This window comes from Myotis davidii, unplaced genomic scaffold (assembly GCF_000327345.1).
Source record: "Myotis davidii unplaced genomic scaffold, ASM32734v1 scaffold204, whole genome shotgun sequence".
In the NCBI taxonomy this organism is placed as follows: Eukaryota; Metazoa; Chordata; class Mammalia; order Chiroptera; family Vespertilionidae; genus Myotis; species Myotis davidii.
The window spans coordinates 7,355,179-7,374,376 of record NW_006299715.1 but is presented as its reverse complement, the minus strand read 5'-3'; the positions used below and the strand labels follow the sequence as shown (position 1 = coordinate 7,374,376).

Sequence of the window (19,198 nt, the reverse complement as noted above, 5' to 3'; positions counted from 1 at the left end):
CTTTGAGTTATTTTTGGGACACTTGGAAAGCTTAATGTGGAAAAATCATTAATGGTGGGATGGTAGGCTTGGTGGTTCTTTGTTGGAGAGTTACGCATTAGGCTTCAATCCTCTTTGTGCCCTACTGATAACACACCATTAGTTTCTTCCTTTTTTACTTCCTGCCTTTTATCCCTTCTTCATTATTGCAGCATTTACTGATCAACTAGTGCAGTGGTCAGCAAACTGCAGCTGGCGAGCCACATGCGGCTCTTTGGCCCCTGGAGTGTGTGTGAAGGGGGTGGGGGGGAAATACCATGTGTGGGCGTGCATGTACAGTGTGACTGAAACTTTGTGGCCTATGTGCAGAAGTCGGTATTTTTGTGGAAGAGCCACACTCAAGAGGCCAAAGAGCCGCGTGTGGCTCGCGAGCCGCAGTTTGCTGACCACTGAACTAGTGTATTTCGGGCACATGTATAAGTACTGAGGCCAGGAAGATAAATAAGATATGATCCCTCCTCTCAAGAATTCATAGTTTCATACAGAAGTTAGCTATGTCAACCAGCTCATAAATCTAACGGGAATTATAGGTGAGATAAGTACAAAGCAGAACAAAGGGGGTTAGTCTTGTCTGGTTGGGGATAGAGGCTTGTGAAGACCCAAGTGAAAACATTTAAGCTGATGTATAGTCATTCCTCAGAAGGAAAATAACAGTTGGATAAATCACTCTGGCATATTAGTTATAGCAGTAGTTCAGCATGACTGGAACCAAGGGTGTGAAGATGGATTATTGGGAGATGAGGCCAAAAAGCTTCTCAGAGTTTAGGGAGGGACCTTTGCCTTGCCATTGTTTGGAAATTTATTCTGTATTCAGTGAGATAGCACTGAAGCTGAAAATATGTCCCTATCACTCGGACAACAATGTAGACTGAGGGTAGGTCAGAGAGGATGAGAGGCTTTGGGTTTTAGCAGCCACATGTTGAGTGGATATTATAGGCCAAGCGTGGCACTAGATTCTGGCTACACCTTGGGAGCGAAGTACCCATAATACCCACCTCATTCTAATGATAACAATAATGAGAATGATTTATTTTTTTCACTTAGTACTGATCTTGGCGCTTCACTTATTTTAAGTCTTTCAACACAACAATTCTGAGGTGTTATTGTTATGTCTTCTTTTATAGGAGAGGTAAGGAAGGTAAAGAGATGGTATCTGCCCAAAGCTCTGTAGCCAGTAAAGTATCACATTGGTATTTGCACCCAAGTGATGATTCCACTATGACTATTATGATAGGAGTAAAAAGATATTGCTAAGTCAGTCACAACCTTAGTGAGAACAGAACTAGGGCACAGTTGCTATTGCTACAAGAAATAGGAAAACAATATATAGGGCGAATCTGCACTAGAATGATTGGAATCTGAAAGCTCTCATGTTAGGGCCCTACACATGCAACTCTTCCTCCTTTCCAAGATCATTCTCTCTGCCTTACATACTTTTAATGGGTGAAGCCAGCTGGTCAATGCGCAATCGTGCGGAGCTGACAAGCAGAGAGCCACCATGCCTTTTTCTTGCCAATTTTTTTCCTCTTGATGCTACAAGTTGCTGGTGGACAGATTCCATTCTAGGACTTCAAATCTCTGTGTTGGCTCTTGTGCATTCAATAGCCCAATAGGTCCCAAACTTAGTTTGAAAAAAAAATCATAAAATTGTTCTTCAGCATCCTATAATTACAGGACACCTGGTATGTTACGTAGCAGTTAAAGTAGAAATATGTTGTGGTAAGCAGAATTCTAAGGTGGCCCCAAGATTCCATGCCCTGGTGTATACACACTGTAAAACCCTTTTCCTTTGAGTATAAGTAAAACTTTTGTCTATGACAGGATATAACTACTACAATTATGGTGCTATATATGGCAGAAGTGATTTTACAGCTGTAATTAAGCTCCCTAATCAGCTGACTGAGTTCATCATAAGGGAGAATATTTATGAAACTGTTCTTGTGTCTCAAGATTGCTGCAGGTAATCGGGGTCTTTTACTCCAGATGAATTCTTGGAGAGTTTGTTCTAGGTTTTTGAAATATGCGGTTGGTATTTCAATGGGGATGACATTGAATCTATCAGTCATCATCTTGAAGAAGCATTGACCAGATAGAGTCAACTTAAAAAGTAGTAAAGTGCATCTGAGTGGTACAAGGACAAGTAGTACAACAGACTCTAGCAGTGCCCTCCTCACATACCTGAGACCCTACTATTTTAGTGTGTTCTAGATGACTTTTGACTCCCAGTATCAGTACTGGAGAACAATATTTTTTTGTAAGTGCAGAAGGGGATATGCAGGAAGCAGCTGATCAATGATTCTCTTTCATCATTGATGTTTCTATCTCTCTCTCCCTCTCACTTCCTCTCTGAAATCAATAAAAACAACAACAACCACAAAAACAAACAAACAGAAAAACACAGCAGGTCATGCTTGACTGGCTCATTTTGATGACCCTTCAAAATAGTTTTGATCTGTCCATGACTCTATATAAATTTAACACACTATGCCTTCAATTATCTATAAAAGTTAAGCTTTAACTGTTTGAGGCCATTTTGTGTTATTTAATGAGTTGCATTTCCATTCTGTTGATTATAATTTTTCTTTTCAGTGTAGTCCTTCTAGCAGCAAGTCTTATGTGTGTGTTTCACATAAAACATAAGCTTAATTATAATGCAAAATTTGATTCTAGCGTGACATGAATATTATAGCATTCTATTGGAAATATTCCTCTTGAAAGCAAGGTTATTAAAAAGTGATTAAGTTAGAGTTGTTAGTAATTAAGCTACAACATATAGGTAGCATGAATAATTGTCAAGTAGATTGTTCTGTATAACTTTACATAGTTTGTATTTCTTTTGTGCAACAAAATAAAAAAATATACTCTATTATAATGAGGAAGTATATGAGGAAGTATAACATGACAACTGTAATGAGGTATAATTTGTTGGAAGGAAAATATTTGAAATAAATATGGTTAAATATATATATCTGCAACTAAGAATTCTATTAAGCAGGACTAAAATCTTTAGACATCGCCCTGGGTATATGATCACATAAATAACTCTGTTTCAATTATTTGAGTCTTGCATGATTTTATAATAAATGAATTATGCATCAGACAACTTTGTGTCTTCTGTTACTTGTATAGTATCGATTTAGATAAAGATTATCTCTGGCAGAGTAATGGGAAAGGCTCCATGTGGCCACTGTTTTGTTGTGTGTTTTTTTATTAGATCTAAAACTGAAATATCTACTTTATCTAAGTCAGCTTCACACATCTGAACATTGACATCCATCATTTTCTATTTATTTTATTTTGCTTGGTTATTAAGATAGCTGTGTATCAGTGTTGTCCCTCACTTAAGTGATTACATCTGGAGCCAAAAATAGACTATTCAAGGGGTAGATTCAAGGCGGGAGCTAGGACATGGAGCAATGCAGAGAAGTGCAGAAAGGTTCGTAGTCCTATTCCATTTAAGAATGAATCAGAAAATACTTGGACATGTGTACTGTTCGTAAGAATACAGATTGGTGCAGCCATTGTGGAAAACAGTATAGAATTACTTCAAAAAGTTAAAAATGGAATGGCTTTATGACCCAGTGATTCCTCTTTTGGAAATTTATCCAAAGAAAACTGAAACACGAATTCAAAAGAATATGTGTAGCCCTATGTTCACTACATCATTATTTACAATAGCTAAGATTTGGAAGCAACCCGAGTGTCCATCAGTAGATGAGTGGATAAAAATGTTGTGGTGCATTTGCACAATGGAATACTACTCAGCTATAAAAAAAAAAGGAAATTTTACCTTTTACAACAGCTTGGATGGACCTGTAGAACATCATGCTAAGTGAAATAAGCCAGTTAAAGAAAGACAAGTACCACAGGATCTCACTTATATGAAGACTCTAATGAACAAAACTAACTAATAAGCAAAATAGAGACAGGCTGACAGCTGTTATGGGGGGCTGGGAGAGGCGGTAGAGTGATTGAACAAAATAAAAAAAAATAGAAAGAAAAAACATGGACGTAGAAAACACTGTGGTAATTGCTAGGGGGGAGATGGAGGGTATAGTGGGGATGAATAGTGATGGAGACTTGACTTGGGATGATGAACACAATACAGTGCACAGATGATGTGTTGCAGAATTGTACACCTAGAACCTGTATACTCTTGTTAACCAGTGACACCCCAATAAATTAAAAAGGAAAACAAACTACTTTAAAAACATAGCATGGAAACTTGTATCTATTCACCAGCAATTTTAAAATATCTTACTTCTTGGAGAAGAAAAACTTTCTAGAAAACTTGGAGAAACTGATGGAGCTCCTGTCTGTCTTAACCATGTCAAGTATAGAAAATGTGCGACTCTCGGCTAGTGTTTAGTAAGCTTGGGACATGTCTTCCTGGAGGCCGTGTCACCTGCTGGGTGAGAGAGTGTGAGCGGATGAATGCAGTGTTTCTCATGGTGTGGTCCAGAGAAGTCCTGCATTAAATATTTGATAAAAATGGAGCTTCATAGGCTCTCCTCAAGACCCACTAAGTCAAAATCTTTGGGGAAGGCCTAAAGATTCATTTCTCAAATCTCTAGGTAAGTCTAATGCACACTAAATTTTCAGCACCACTAGGAGAGACATACGGACTTATTTTACATATGCATTTATGTAAAAAAGTTCGAGTTCTCTGTTCTTTCTTGCCAATGCTGGATGATATTGCTTTTATTTATAACCTCACCCCATTTATCTTTCATCCTGTAAGGATGCACTGAAGTAGCTTCAAAGTGTTTCTGAGTCACTGCCTATTGTCTCTCCATTTACTCCCTTTACCCACCGAGCAGGTTGCCTTTGCTATTCATCCTGAGGACAAGGTTGCCTGGTGAAGCCTGGTATAGTGTTGCTTTCTTGTCATAGGGAATACTCTACTCAAAGAAGGTTGAGTGTGATTCAGTGGTGACTGATGAGACTGATGGAGCAATAGAATATGTCCTAGAACGTGAGACTCTGAAAACCAGTTGAACCTGAGTAGAGTCCACAGTCTGAAGTGACACTGATACCTCATTGTGTCCGCCTACCCTGTGAATGTTCCAGAATGGAATGTGACTAAGATGTTCTCAAAAAACCAATGCCCAGGGAAATTATTTCAATGGTATTTAAAATTCTTTCCTTTGCAACAGGGATACCTAGATTTGCATTTTTCATAAGAAGAGCAATTTAAAATTAAGTCATTAAAGTGAATGAATTTTCTTATATTCTTTGTGGTGAAGATGGTGGTAAACTTTGTGGATGTGAGCAATGCGTGTTCTTCAGATTCCCAATGTAATTGAAGATACCCTACTCCTTCCTATCCAAGAGGTGGCTGGGAATCATAATAGTATTTAGCTAATGGACTAGTTCCAGAGATTTATCTATATAATTTATGTAAAGCAATTAGAACAGTGTGTGATGTGTAGCAAGGGCTCAATAAGTAATAACAATAATAGGTTCCATTTATTGAGCATTTACAATGTGACAGCCTCTGTTCTAAGTGCTTTTCGTGAATCATCTCAGCAATTTGCTCAAAATCATGATGCTCTGAAATAGGAGACTGAAGATTTGAACCCAAGCATGCTCCTAGCCTCTTCATCGTCTGCCACTTGCATAATAAATGTGGGTCCTTATTTCTGCCCATTATTATTGAAACACATTTTTTTTCACTTGATGCCTTACTGCTTGATTTTATTTTGAAATTCACTTTGAAGGGCCAAAATATCCTTCCTATTTTCTCAATCAGAGGATGTAGCCAGGCTTCTACTTGGATTGAGTGGCTGCCAAAGGAGGGGAATGAGTTAGAGGCAGGCACCTGATGCTCATTTTGTGGCAGAATGAGAGATGGAGAGAAGAGACTTCATGGGGGCTTCAGGGCAAGTGATAGAGCTGGGTTTGAGTATTTTCCAGGCTCTGGGAGAATTCTCTGGCTAGACTAGTCTTATTTTCCACTGGTCATGTAATGCAGACTGCTCTTGCTATGAAAAAAAGAATTGCCACCAAATACCTGTATGGTTCCATTCTCCTACTTTCCACTGCCACTCAGCCTGAGTGAGATCTCCCACTCTCATGGTATTTTCCATAGTCCCTCAAATGTTTTTTTAGCAGATGTTGCTATGGATGGCAGTGGTTTGCAATTATATGTAAAGCACTGTCTGATCAAGATCTATGGAGTCAGACCTGAGTTTACATCTTGGATTGAATATTTTCAGGTGTGGTCAGTCCACTAACCCCCAGTTCTTCAGTTTCTCCTTGTTCAATGCATAGGTGGCTGATGAGACTGATAATGCTGCCTGTCTCATAGGGCTTATGGCAGGATGCAATAAAAGAATACAAATATCCTTAGTTCACTAATCTGTCAACCAATAATTATCCTACAAATATTAGCTGTTATCATCAAAATGTTTTAACAGATTTTAAGCTTTATAAATCCTTGAGATAGGATTTTTATCACCCATACCACTTTGTATAGAACCTAGACCATAAATCTAACAAAGGAATAAATGAAAAATAATCAGAAATAAATAAATGTAATTTTTAGTTGTTTTTTATTTAGACCAGACCAACTAATTAAGGCTCTGAGACTGAGGGAGGAGAGAGCTCTCTAGCCCATCCCCTTCACCTTCCTCACCCCTTTAATGCCATCATCGATCTGGAATCAAAAAGACACGAATAACTAGAATCTCTTTGCACCTGTCTCAGCTCATCAAAGGGTAGCCTCGCCTCTCATTTTAGAAGAAAACATTGTTTTTTTTTCTTCCAAAAGCCATATTGCTGAAAACAAAGTAGAAATGGGCTTACTCCTGCCATTAACTGGTGATTTTGAATAAGCTTTATTTTAGCAATAAGCTCTAAAATGCAAGAGTAAGAGTGTCTGTAATTGGGAGTGTTCATTTTTCTGGAGACAGGCCAAGAAAGACTTTATGTGGCTGCAGAGTCTGGGTGACTCCCCAAAGTTACTTGGTTGGACCTTTAATTTTTTAAATTTTATTTATATATATTTTTTACTAGAGGCTCGGTGCATGCATTCGTGCACTGATGGGGTCCCTCGGCCTGGTCTGCGTCCTCTCGCAATCCAGGACCCCTTGGAGGATGTTGGAGAGCCAGTTTCGGGCTGATCCCCAAAGGCCAGGCCGAGGAATCCCCCTGGTACAAGAATCCATGCAATGGGCCTCTAGTGTGCATATAAGATCTTTGGTTAATCTCTTTTCACCCTTCCCCCACCACCCCAATTCCCTCTGCGATTCATCAGTCTGTTTCCATGCCTGTGGTTTCTGCTCCTGCGTTGACCGTCTGCCCCCTGGTGGTCAGTGGCATCATAGCTACCGGGCAGTTGGCTGGTAGGCCGGTCAGAATGATCGGCCGCTTGCTTAGGCTTTTATATATATAGATTGATTTCAGAGAGGAAGGGAGAGGGAGAGAGAGATAGAAACAGCAATGATGAGAGAGAATCATTGAGAAGCTGCCTCTTGCACACACTCTACTGGGAACCAAGCCTGCGACTCAGGCATTTGCCCAGAATGGAATCAAACTGTGACCTCCTGGTTTATAAGTGGATGCTCAATCATTGAGCTACACTGGACAGACTGGACCATCTTTTAAACAGTAACACCTGGCAATCTGGCCACTGTTAAGTCCTCCACATGGGAATTTTCCTGGCAGTCAGTGTGCAGGTAACTGGCTCCTGATGCTTTGGGACATGGGTAATTTACTAACTCTTCCCAAGCCCCCATTTTTCATCTGTAAAATGAGAATGTAAATCTTTACCTTCTTCAAAGAGTGGCTGTGATGATGGGACAGCTGGTGTCCTTAGCCCAATGCTTGGCAAAATATGTATGCTGGGAAGCCCAGGTACCATTTACAAATGCGATAGCACATAATCCTCACAACACTCTCAGGAAGGTAATATTGGCCCCATTTTGAAAACCAGCAAACTGAGGTTTAGGAAGTTCAAGTAACCTGTAGGAGGTCAGAGATCCAGTCTCTTCTTTCTATCAGTCACTCTGGTATTTGTCTTTTTAAAGGAATGCCAGGGTCTATAGGGTGGAAAAACATCAGATTGATGCTTTAATTTTATTCTAAACTATGGCTGAAAGCTAAGAGCTATTGACAAAGCCACTCTGCCTATTTAGACTACAATGGTCTTTCAGAGGAAAATCAAAGGGTAGGCATGGGTGTTCTCCATGGTCCTTCTCATCCTCCTCACCAGTGGTGTTCAGGTATTTTAGACAAGGAGACTTGCCCTGGTGCCTTGTGTTGCTTTTCTTGGTGGCATCATCAGCAACTACAAATTACACGCACATTAAACTCTGAGGGAAGAATATGACCACCACGTTCCAGTGGGGAGTGCTCAGGGCTCACCATAAAGGGAGGTGTCAGGATCCCCTGTGCTGCTGTACTGGCTTCCTCATCACAGGCCACCTAAGAAAGGGGGCAGAGACCTCACCAGGGTCCACAGGCAGATGGGGCACTTTAGATAACAAGGAGCGAGGTCCTGGCAGATGAGTGAGAGAGCGGGTGGCTTTGTAGGCTAGGTGACAGTATCGGTTTCATTTTCATGTAATTGCTAGTCACTGCCTTTTATGTGCCAGGCACTATTCTAAGTTCAAGGCTATCCCAGTGAACAATATAGGTAAAAATCTTTGTTTTCATAGGCAGGCGGTTATATTCTAACAGGAGAAGATATCAGACAAATGAGTAAATAACTCTACATGCCTGGTGGTGACAGTGCTTTGGAGGAAAGTGGCACTTGCTCAGTGGGGTGGTGACTCCAGGGTCCCGGGAAGGCGTGGTGTTCGACACAGTGCAGTGAGCAACGACCTCGCTGTGATGGGGATTTTGGAGCCGAGACCGACCTAAAATCGCTTATTGATTTTAGGAAATGAGTGACCTGGAAATAAGCCTCCCAATAAAGGGAACAACAAGGGAAAAGGCCTAAGCTTAGCAGGTAAACCATCAGAAAGGAAGCCCCTCAGGCCCTGGAAGGACCGTTCAGCTCCAAGGGAACCCATAGTGTAACATCAGACGCAGTGGAAAGACCTCACTCTGGGCTTTTCACTAGCAACATGCCTACCTCCAGTTCTCAAACAGCAACATCAAATTTGTTTTAATAAAAATTGTGCACAGTATACTTTATATGTATTTACATAGTGAAATGTTTACTATATACAAGCTAATTAACATACCCATCCCCTCACATAGTTACCTTTTTTTGGTCATGAGAGCACCAGAAATCTATCTTAGCAAATTTCAAGCATACACTATCATATTATTGACTACAGTTAGCATGTTCTATTTTAAATCTCTAGAACTTATTCATCCTACATAACCACAGCTTTGCAGACTTTGACCAACATTTCTCCATTTATCCCACTTTTCTGCCTTTTAAACCACCATTCTACTCTCTGCATCTATGAATTTAACTTTTTTTAGATTTGACATATAAGTGAGATCATGCAATATTTTTCTCTTTGTATCTGGCTTATTTCCCTTAGCATAATGCCCTGCCGGTTCATCCATATTGTCACAAGTGGCAGGATCGCTTTCTTTTTAAAAAATATATTTTTTTATTGATTTCAGAGAGGAAGAGAGAGAAAGAGAAAGAAACATCAATGATGAGAGAGAATCATTGATCAGTTACCTCCTACACGCCCCTACTGGGGATCGAGCTCACTACCCAGGCATGTGTCCTTGACCGGAATCAAACCCTTGAGTCTGCAGGCCAATGTTCTATCCACTGAGCCAAACCAGCTAGGGCAGGTTCACCTTCTTTTTAAAGGCTGAATAATATTCGTGTGTGTGTGTGTGTGTGTGTGTGTGTATTTCTTCATTTACCCATCAACAGGTTGTTTCCATACCTTTACTATTATGAGTAAACATAAAAGGGCACATATCTCTTTGAAGTACTGATTTCATGTCCTTTTTGGATATATACCCAGAAGAGGACTTGCTGAATTATAAGGTAATTCTATTTAAAAATTGTTGAGGAAACTTCACACTATTTTCCATAATGGTGGCACTAATTTAGATTCTCACTGACAGTTCATAAAAGTTTCCTCTCATCTACATTCTCCCCAACATTTATCTTTTATCTTTTTTATTAAATTTTTTGGGATGACATTGGTTAATAAGATTAAGGAGGTTTCAAGTCTACAATTCTATGATGTATGATCTTCATAATTGCATTGTGTGCCCACCACCCAAAGTCAAATCATATTTTGTCATATAGCAATTTCAATAGGTATGAGGTGATATTTCATTGTAATTTTGATTTACATTTCCGTGATGATTAATGATGTTGAACAACTTTTCATATACATGCTGGCCCTTTTTCTGTCATCTTGGAAAAAGTTTATTCGTGACCTTTGACCATTTTTAAATCAAGTTACTTGATTTTGTGCTATGGACTTGTATGACCTCCTTATATATTTTGGATATTAACCTCTAATCAGATGTATAATTTGAAAATATTTTATTTCATTCTATAGACTGCAGTTTTATTTTGTTGACTGTTTCCTTAGCTCAGCAGAAGCTTCTTAGTTTGATGTAGTCCAACTAGTTTATTTTTGCTTTGGTTGCTATGACATCAATTTTAAATGTGAATACAAAGGACCGATCATTGACTTTCATTTATGGGGCAAGTTCAAGGACTCCCTTAGAGTAGAAAAACAAAAAGAATCCCTTCTGGAGACCAGAGGTTGATGTGCATTTAAGCATTAATAATCTTGTGAGTAAGCGGGCAGGAAGATCCATGAATTTAATTAACTACTAGTTTGGAATTTTCTCATGTTGCAAAGTTACAGGGGTTAATGGATTAATTAGAATGTCACAAAGCAGTTTGGGAGGATCATTTTGGTCATAAACTTCATCCCTGGACTGATAAGCATGTATGCCAGTGTCTGGAGATTTAATTTCATTTAAGCTGTGTGGATTAATGGGAAGAAGAATGGGTTTTGAGTTGAACAGGTGTTTGATTCTTGATCCCATCACTCACTCACCAGCAGCAGGAACTTGAGGTTACTTGTTAAACTCTCTGAGGCTTAGTGTTTTCCTGTAAATCTTACCTAATTACACCGACGTTCAGAGAGGCTAAAGGAAAAGCAATGTACGTAAAACATCTGGTATGTGGTAATTACTTAATTAACGATGACTTGTTATCCAACAAGTGCATATACCATAGATCTGCGAAGTATAATGTGCCTTCCATGGAGGCACGTGGGGAACATAAAAGAAAGGAAGCCATGCTTTCTGCCTTCTAGAATATTATCCTTAAGTGTGAATAATTGTACCCAAGCAGCTTTAACATAATGTATCATAACAGAAAAAAAATTACTATTTAAAAAAAGGAGGGATTTTTCTCCAGTTCTGCTTGGAGAAGTTTCATGAACACATTTTAGAAACTTATGAAGCAGATATGGTGTGGAAAGGCTTTTTTCAAGTAGATACAGTGCTTTGAACAGTGTCTGGAGATGCACAAACCAAGGAATGCGTTTGTGGAAAGGAAGCTGAGCTGTCAGATAGAGTGCATGGATAGAAGTAGGGCTGATGAGGCACAACCCTCAGGCTGATGTCAGATGATGGAGAAACTAGGATACTTGCTGAAAGGGACTTTGATTTTATTCAGTAGGGAAATAGGGAGCCATGGAAAGTGTTTGATTAAGGGAATGACAATATGAGAGCTGCATCTCAGAATAATTACTCTGGTAACTCTGTGTGGAATCAATACAGCACAGAGAGACTTGTAAAAACATGAGAGCTAGACCTGGCTGGGTTGCTTAGTTGGTTGGAGTGTCATCTCATATACCAAAAGGTTGTGGTTTGATTCCTGGTCAAGGCACATACCTAGCTTGTTGGTTCAATCCCCTGTTGGGGCACAGATGGAAGGCAAACAATGGAATTTTTTTTCTCACATCAGTGTTTCTCTCTCTCCCTCTCTTCCTTCCCCTCTTTAAAACATATCCTCAGGTGAAGAAAAATAAGAAAGCTATTAGTGAGCACTCATTCTGTTCTGAAAGTATTACTCAATTACCTCAACAGTCCAATGAGCTAAGTGCTATTATCATGCCCCTTTTACAGATGAGGACATTAAGTCATGGAGATGTTGAGTAACTTTCCCAAGGTCAAACAGCTCATAAGAAGTCCTAGACCTGAATGCAGGCATCCTAGCTCTGGAGTCATACTCAGAAACATTACACTGCCCTACCTCGAAAGCCAAGCAGACATTGGGGATGCCTGCACTGTAGCCTGCACTTCCTTTGCCTGGTCTTTCTCCCTCTTTCTTGATCCTCAGTTTGCTCATCCATGAAATTAGACACTTGAATTGGCTTCCTGAGATGCTTTGTAAGACTTTTTTTTTTAATTCTATATTTTAATGTGGGCCTGATCTATTTGGGCAGTAATGGCGGGGAGAGGGGGTGTGAATGATTGTGCAAGATAGAGACAGAAACTCCAAACAAAGTTGTGTTTTTGATTCTTTTTTTCCTTCAAAAATTTTCTCTGGCTCCAAATTTACTTAAACATTTTTTTTGAAAGCATAGGAGGTACACACTATAAAAAGAAACTATATATTTTGGTGTATGGAATGGAAATGAACTAATGCATAAGCTTCTAAGTTTTACAAATATTAAGAATCCTTATTAGTGTATTATACCTGTCCTTTGAAACTGTACAATAGTAACTCTTCAAACCAGAATATTAGTTCGCAGTGACTGTGCCCTAGGATAAGGCAACTCGTTGAAAAGAAGCAGGTCAGTATGCATGACTCCCTTAAGCCTCATTTATGTCTCTCTCTGCTCACCTAGTGGGGACAAAATACACAGTTCGCTTTTCCTGACTAGTAACCAGTGTTTCTGAAGCAGCTGAATTCAGGCTGATACTCCGCCCCTTGGCGTTTTCAGGTTTATTCCAAGACCCATGCTCTGGTCCCTGTCTGCAGCAGGAGTCCAGCCTTGGTTAGTTCCCGTTTCCAAGGCAACGGAGCAGCTCCACAAAGCCACCAGCAGCACGGGCAGGGGCTGGCTGGACCGGGGGCCACCCAGCCATCACTGCCACGCGTCCTGCTTCCTGGAGACCTTCTGGTGACCTACGGGTCTTCGGGTGATCTGCGTGTTACTTCATGCGTGGCCGTCTCTCTTTGTAAGAGTGACAATCCCCAGCAAGCAAATAATTCCGACAGGCTGACTATCCGGCTGCTACTTCTGGCCTCTGCTACTGTAGACAGGATGAACGCATTTTCTCTCATTCACGCCTTTCTCTCAGCCTCTCCATCTCATCACCTCTTCTCTCTCTCTCTCTCTCTCTCTCTCCTCTCTCTCTCTCGCTCTGCTCTCTCTCTGCTCTCCGGCTCTCCTCCTCCCCTATTCCTCTGGCAGTAGCCTCTTAATGTAGTTTAATGGCTTTACAAAGAAAGCCAGGCAGACAAGCACTTCTCACTGGCTGCTATCGGACCATGACCTAGCTGACCATGAACTTGGAAGGGCTTGAAATGATAGCAGTTCTGATCGTCATTGTGCTTTTTGTTAAATTATTGGAACAGTTTGGGCTGATTGAAGCAGGTTTAGAAGGTAAGGGAGTGCTTTTTAGTGACTTCTAAAAATTTTCTGTTTTGCCATAAAAATTTCTTAAGGCGCCTGAAAGGAAATCCGAGAAATGTTAACTCTGGGATGGACTAAAGAGAGGCAAGTTGTTCAATGTAGAAACGATGAATAAGATAAACTTTTTGTAAGTTTCAATGTTTTCACAGCAAAAGAATGTTAAAACTATAAGCAACACTTTAAATTGAAATGTTAGAACCAAAACTGAGGAAATGAAAGGTTTTTAACGGGTGTGTCTGCTTATATTGAGGGCATTTAATTCATACTGATGTTAGGTTATTTTATTTCCCCCACTTTTATTGTACCAGCACATTTTGCGTGGATATGCTATGAGGTTCATCTGTTTGTTGCTATGCAAATGCATTCATCAAATGGAAATGGATATACATTTATTATAATGTCTTGTGGTTTCAGATTGGAGCCTAAGAATGACAAGCTTTGTATAAGGTTGTCTTGAGGCGTATTTATAATATTACTTCCGTTACATCCCGTGGAGAGTTTGTGGGGCAGAGTCCCCAACTCATTTGACTGCCCTTAGCATAGAATCCAAATAGCAAATTGTTTTTTTCCAGTGTTGCTGTTTACGTTTGTCACAGGCTTATTCTCCTTAACAATCATCTTTTGCTTTAAAAACACTCGATGTGTGCTTGCGTGTATCTGCTCCTGAATTAAAGGCTTCTTGGAAAATCTGAGTAAATTGAGATTCTTGCTTTGTAACTGCTCCGAACACACTCGGGAGTGCGTCTGCATACAGCCCGTGATTGTTTCTCTGAAGTTGTCAGAGCAATTTTTAAACGCACCCCTAGGTGATGTTTGGCGTGGTGATGCTTTGCTATTCTTCTTGCTTTAAATGTGAAACTTGAGTAAAAATGCAAATGCATATGTTACAAATGTTTTACATCCACAACTAATGCAGCCCCGCAGAGGCGGACTGCCACATGGGGCATGAATAAGACTGCATTTACACATAGCAAACAGCAAATTATAGTAAGTGTGCCACTCCAATGTAGGTTACCAGGAACCTACCTCTGTAACTCACTGTGGGGAGGGATGGTGGGAGGCAGGGTTGGTTTAAAGTAGTGTTAAGTTTGCAGAATGCTTTGGGTAGCCCTGTTAGATGAAAATATTTGTAGTTCTAAAAAGAGGAAAAAAATAAATTCTGGAAGTGGTGACTGCTCTTTAAAAATGTTATCTCATGCAGTGTCATGACACCAGAAACTTGGTGTGGCGTCTCTGTTGACCCGTGAGTGTCATTTTACCTGGCAGATGGGAGTGGAACCTCCCGTGTCAATGCGCGAGGTTTATTTTCTGAGACGACGGGTACATGGAGTCGAGTCAGTATCCCCAGCTATGTTGAGGGAGTTGATTTACCTAATTTCACGGACGACATGTGGTCATCCTTTAAACTCTTTTGTGAGGGCTTTTATTCTGGGTTTTGTGATGAAACCTACTCTACTATTGGTTTTGTATCAGGAGCAAAAATATTCACTCTCCCTATGAGAGCGTGGGTTTCCCTCCTCTAAAGGCTACTAATCTTTATGATGTTTTCTTTTTTCCTTTTTCTTATTACTTGTACTTCAAACTGTACTGATTTGTATGAACAGTTTCTATCTTGTGTTTTAGAGTTTACTACATCAGCAGTTTCCAGGCCAGTGTCGTACTAATAATGCTATGGAGAGAAGGCGTGTTCTCTCTTAGAAACTTCAACATCAATGCATAGCTGATTTCCAGTGGTTTTAGGAAGTGTCTTTTTAGGATGCGATGTTGATAATCAATTTAAGGAGAAATTATGTTTAGTGTGTAAATGCTGACAGAGACAGAGAGCAAAGTGCTTTCTGTCTTGAAGTTTGTGTAAGACTCATTTCCAAAGTGAACGCTCGCGTCAGAAAACCTTCAGAACTAGATTCAAGTTGGCCACGTGCTTTGCTTACTGGGGGTACAGAGCAAAGGGACCGACTACTGTTGTAGTTCATTGTACATAGTTTGAATCTGTAAATGCGAATGCCCACAACTATAAGTCGTAGCCTGATTGTAATTAATGGAAAGGATAAACATTTACTATCAAAATAGAAGCCTCATAGTTTTTCTGAAGCTTTTCTTAAAAACAAACTCTGATGCTCATTCTATTCAGATTTCTTTTCCCATAGATCTTCCCTTCCTCCGCCACCATCTTACATACCTAAGTTGGGGGTAATAATTTCTTCCACCTTACTTATTTGTCTGCTCAAGTGACTTAGTAAAGAAATTTGGTTATTAAGTAGGAAAATTTGGACCTAGATTAAAGCCCTATAAGAGTGGCTTTGAAATTTTTTTTTTCTAAACAATTAAACATTTTGCATCTAAACATAAAATTGTTTTGCAGTGTAGTTATCATTCGAATATACAACACTATGTTTACAAAATGTAGTTATTATCTAAATATGTATAGAACAAATGCAGTTCAAAGTAAATTAATAGCTTTAAAGTCTGGAGTTTTTGTTTGCTTATCTTTGAGTACTTTGCGCTCCCATGCTTTTTTTGTTATTGTTGTGGTGGTGGTTATTAATCCTCACTCAAGGATATTTTTCCATTTATTTTTAGAGAGAGTGGGAGGGAAGGGGAAAAACAGACAGAGAGAAAAACATTGATGTGAGAGAGACACGTTGATTGGTTGCCTCCTGCATGCACCCCCACCAGGGCCAGGGGTAGAGTCTGCAACCGAGGTATGTGCTCTTGGCCAGAATCAAACCCGAGACCCTTCAGTCTGTGGGCTAATGATCAATCTACTGAGCCAAATCAGCTAGGTCTGAACTCCCATCTTTGCAGAAGACTGAGAAGGGGTTCCTGGATGTCCAGGTTCCTTTTGCTCTAGACTAGTTCTGATTTGCATAAATACATAATGCTACACACAGATCCATGGCATATATGTCTAAACAAAAAGTAGCAGAGTTAAACATGAGAAAAATAAAAACAGTAGTAGGAGTACAGTTTCTTACCCCCTTCTGCCACTCTCTTACTTTCTAAGCTCAGTAAGCCACTGTACTTCTTTAGAGTCTACAATGAGAAAACTGGACTTGATAATCATCATGGAACTTTCCATTTAAAAAAAGTCTAGGAAAAATCAGACAATGAAAGCTTGATGACTTATATAACACATACCCTTTCTTATGAAATAGGTATCAATGGCCTATTTTGGAGTTGATATGCAGTGCAGCTATTGGACTAATCTCTCCTCCTATCCCATTGTGGGATAATTCATCATATCTCAGAACGATTTTCATTGTATTTCAAGAGAATAGAAAAATGTCCTTTCCTACAGCTCTCGGATTTGACATTTGGGGCTGCTATTTGAGGCATCCTTGTGCTATAGTTTGTCAAAACTTACATGGGGCTCCAATAACAAACACATCATGTTATAGTTTAATAACATTTCAAAGTTCAGTTGTTTTGGGTTTTTGGTGGTTTGTTCTTCGGTTGTTTTTTTGTGTGTTTATTTTTGTTGTAATTTAGTTAAACTTCAATCTGTTTTCTTTTTAAGAAAAGTAATCTTAGCAGGTCAATATGAATGCAAATAACAGTTTGAACTTGAGCAAAGTTTTGAAGGTAATGTGTGATGCCTGTGCTTTGAATTCCCAGGCTCCTTCTGCCTAGTGAGGGGTGTAGGAAGCTTCAGAGTTATGCTGGTTTGGATGCTAAAACCTCGCAACAGTAAATTGCTGCTTTTCCAGCTATAAAAATGAAAGTGGTGTTTGGTTAATGCATTCCGGGGAAAAATTGAATGAAAATTTTAATAGCAAAGCTATTTCATTATTTCTATATGCAACACTGGGCTGTAAAAATATCTACTTTTCATCCAAGTATGATTTAAATCATGCTGAAATAGTTACTGAATTAAGAAAGAACCATCCTTTTCCTTACTACTAATCGTGGTAAAAGGCAAAAATTTACAAAAGTACAATAATACACATGACTTGAAAAAGGACCACTTTTATTGGCATTTGCTTTGGATAAAAAAGACAAAATGAAATCAAATGATAATCTAAGTCCTTTATACATTATGCATTACAATTACTTTGTATTTATTTAGCTCACTTTATTTAGAAGATATCTTATAATACTATAATGCAAGCTTCCTGGAGCATTCTAAACAAGGTATCATCCATATACACGGAGATGGATTTTGGAACCCAATTTCTTAATTCTCCTGTTCCATTGACATAAGTGTGGAAGTGTTGAGTCTATAACTAAATTGGGCCAACTGGAAAACAGTACTGTGTCCATTACATTATGCTTATTTTTATTTATTTTGTACAATGTTTTTATTGACTTTACAGATGGAGGGAAAAAGAGAGAATGAATTTTTTTTTTTTGAGAATGAAATACTAATGAATGAAAAACATAGATATGCTGCTTCCTGCACAACCCCGACTGGGGATTGAGCCTGCAACTGGGGCATGTGCCCTGACAGGAAATCTAACCTATGATCTCTCGGTGCATGAGGTGATACCCAGCCAACTGAGTCACAACAGTCAAGCCTATTCCATGATGTTTAATGAGGACCATGGGACTGGAGATGACTGGAAGGGAGCTGTTATATGATCTCAAAAAGCTTTACTGAAAATAATAAAGTAGACTCTCTTTTAATTCTCCCATAACCCTACTGCCCCAAATAGAATAGATGTGAAAGCTGATGTGTATTTGAACTATCTGAAAGTCTTTCTAAGCTGTAATGCTTAAGAAATATAAAAATAATTATGGTGATATTAATAGGCATAAATGCTCATACTGACATACTAATGGCACTTAGAAAATGTATGTATATTGCCTTTTACATCATCTAGGAATGGAATAAAGATAATATATGATTTTCATTTATTTATTGTTTTCTATAGTTAACATTCCCTTTCTCTCAAGAACATTAATGCCTAAAACTGGACAAAGGGACTATTGAAAGAAGTAGATTTAGTATGTTCAGAGATTACACTCAGAGAATCCAGTTATTTTGCTTAGATTCTCATTACAGCTTTGCCTCTTAATAATCATGTGATTTGGGGCTATACTTGGCCTTTATAATCCTTATTTTTAAATTCATAAAATGAAATAATAAGAAATAATATCAATGTCTTGCTTTATTGAAGATTACCCATATATGAGGTGTGTTAAGCACAGTATATTATTACACTGTCTATTAAAGTGTTAAATATACTGCAGTATTAGTACTGTATAGCAATGTCTTATTTAACCTTCACCACAGTTCTCTGGAGTAGGTACTTTCATTCTGCATTTAGAGATGAGAAAACTTAGACCTATGCAGGCTAAGTAACTTGACTCACAGTTACTCAACCAGTAAGTCATAGAGCTGAAATTCGAACTCAGCCCATCAGATTCTGTATTCTCTACTGTAATTTTAATTGTCTATACCTTACAGCACAGTGGCTGTAGAACATAATTTGGTAAAGGGGAGAAAGTTTTTTTTTTTAGATTTTTTTTTTATTGCTTAAAGTATTACAAAGGGTATTACATATGCATTCCCCCTACCGTCCCCCCACCTCCACCTTGACATTCCCCTGGACTCCCCTACC

The 19,198-nt window shown here is 39.1% G+C and overlaps 1 protein-coding gene across 1 annotated transcript in view; it reads left to right on the top strand.

Annotated features, from left to right (window-relative positions):
- The first annotated feature begins 13,386 nt into the window (after nucleotides 1–13,386).
- The window catches only part of KCNIP4 (potassium voltage-gated channel interacting protein 4), a 460,104-nt gene continuing 454,292 nt past the window's right edge, over nucleotides 13,387–19,198 (top strand). The window contains exon 1 of the mRNA XM_006775861.2: nucleotides 13,387–13,607. Within this exon, the coding sequence (XP_006775924.1) occupies nucleotides 13,508–13,607 (100 nt within the window). The 5' untranslated portion in view covers nucleotides 13,387–13,507. The remainder of the gene's footprint in view (nucleotides 13,608–19,198) is intronic.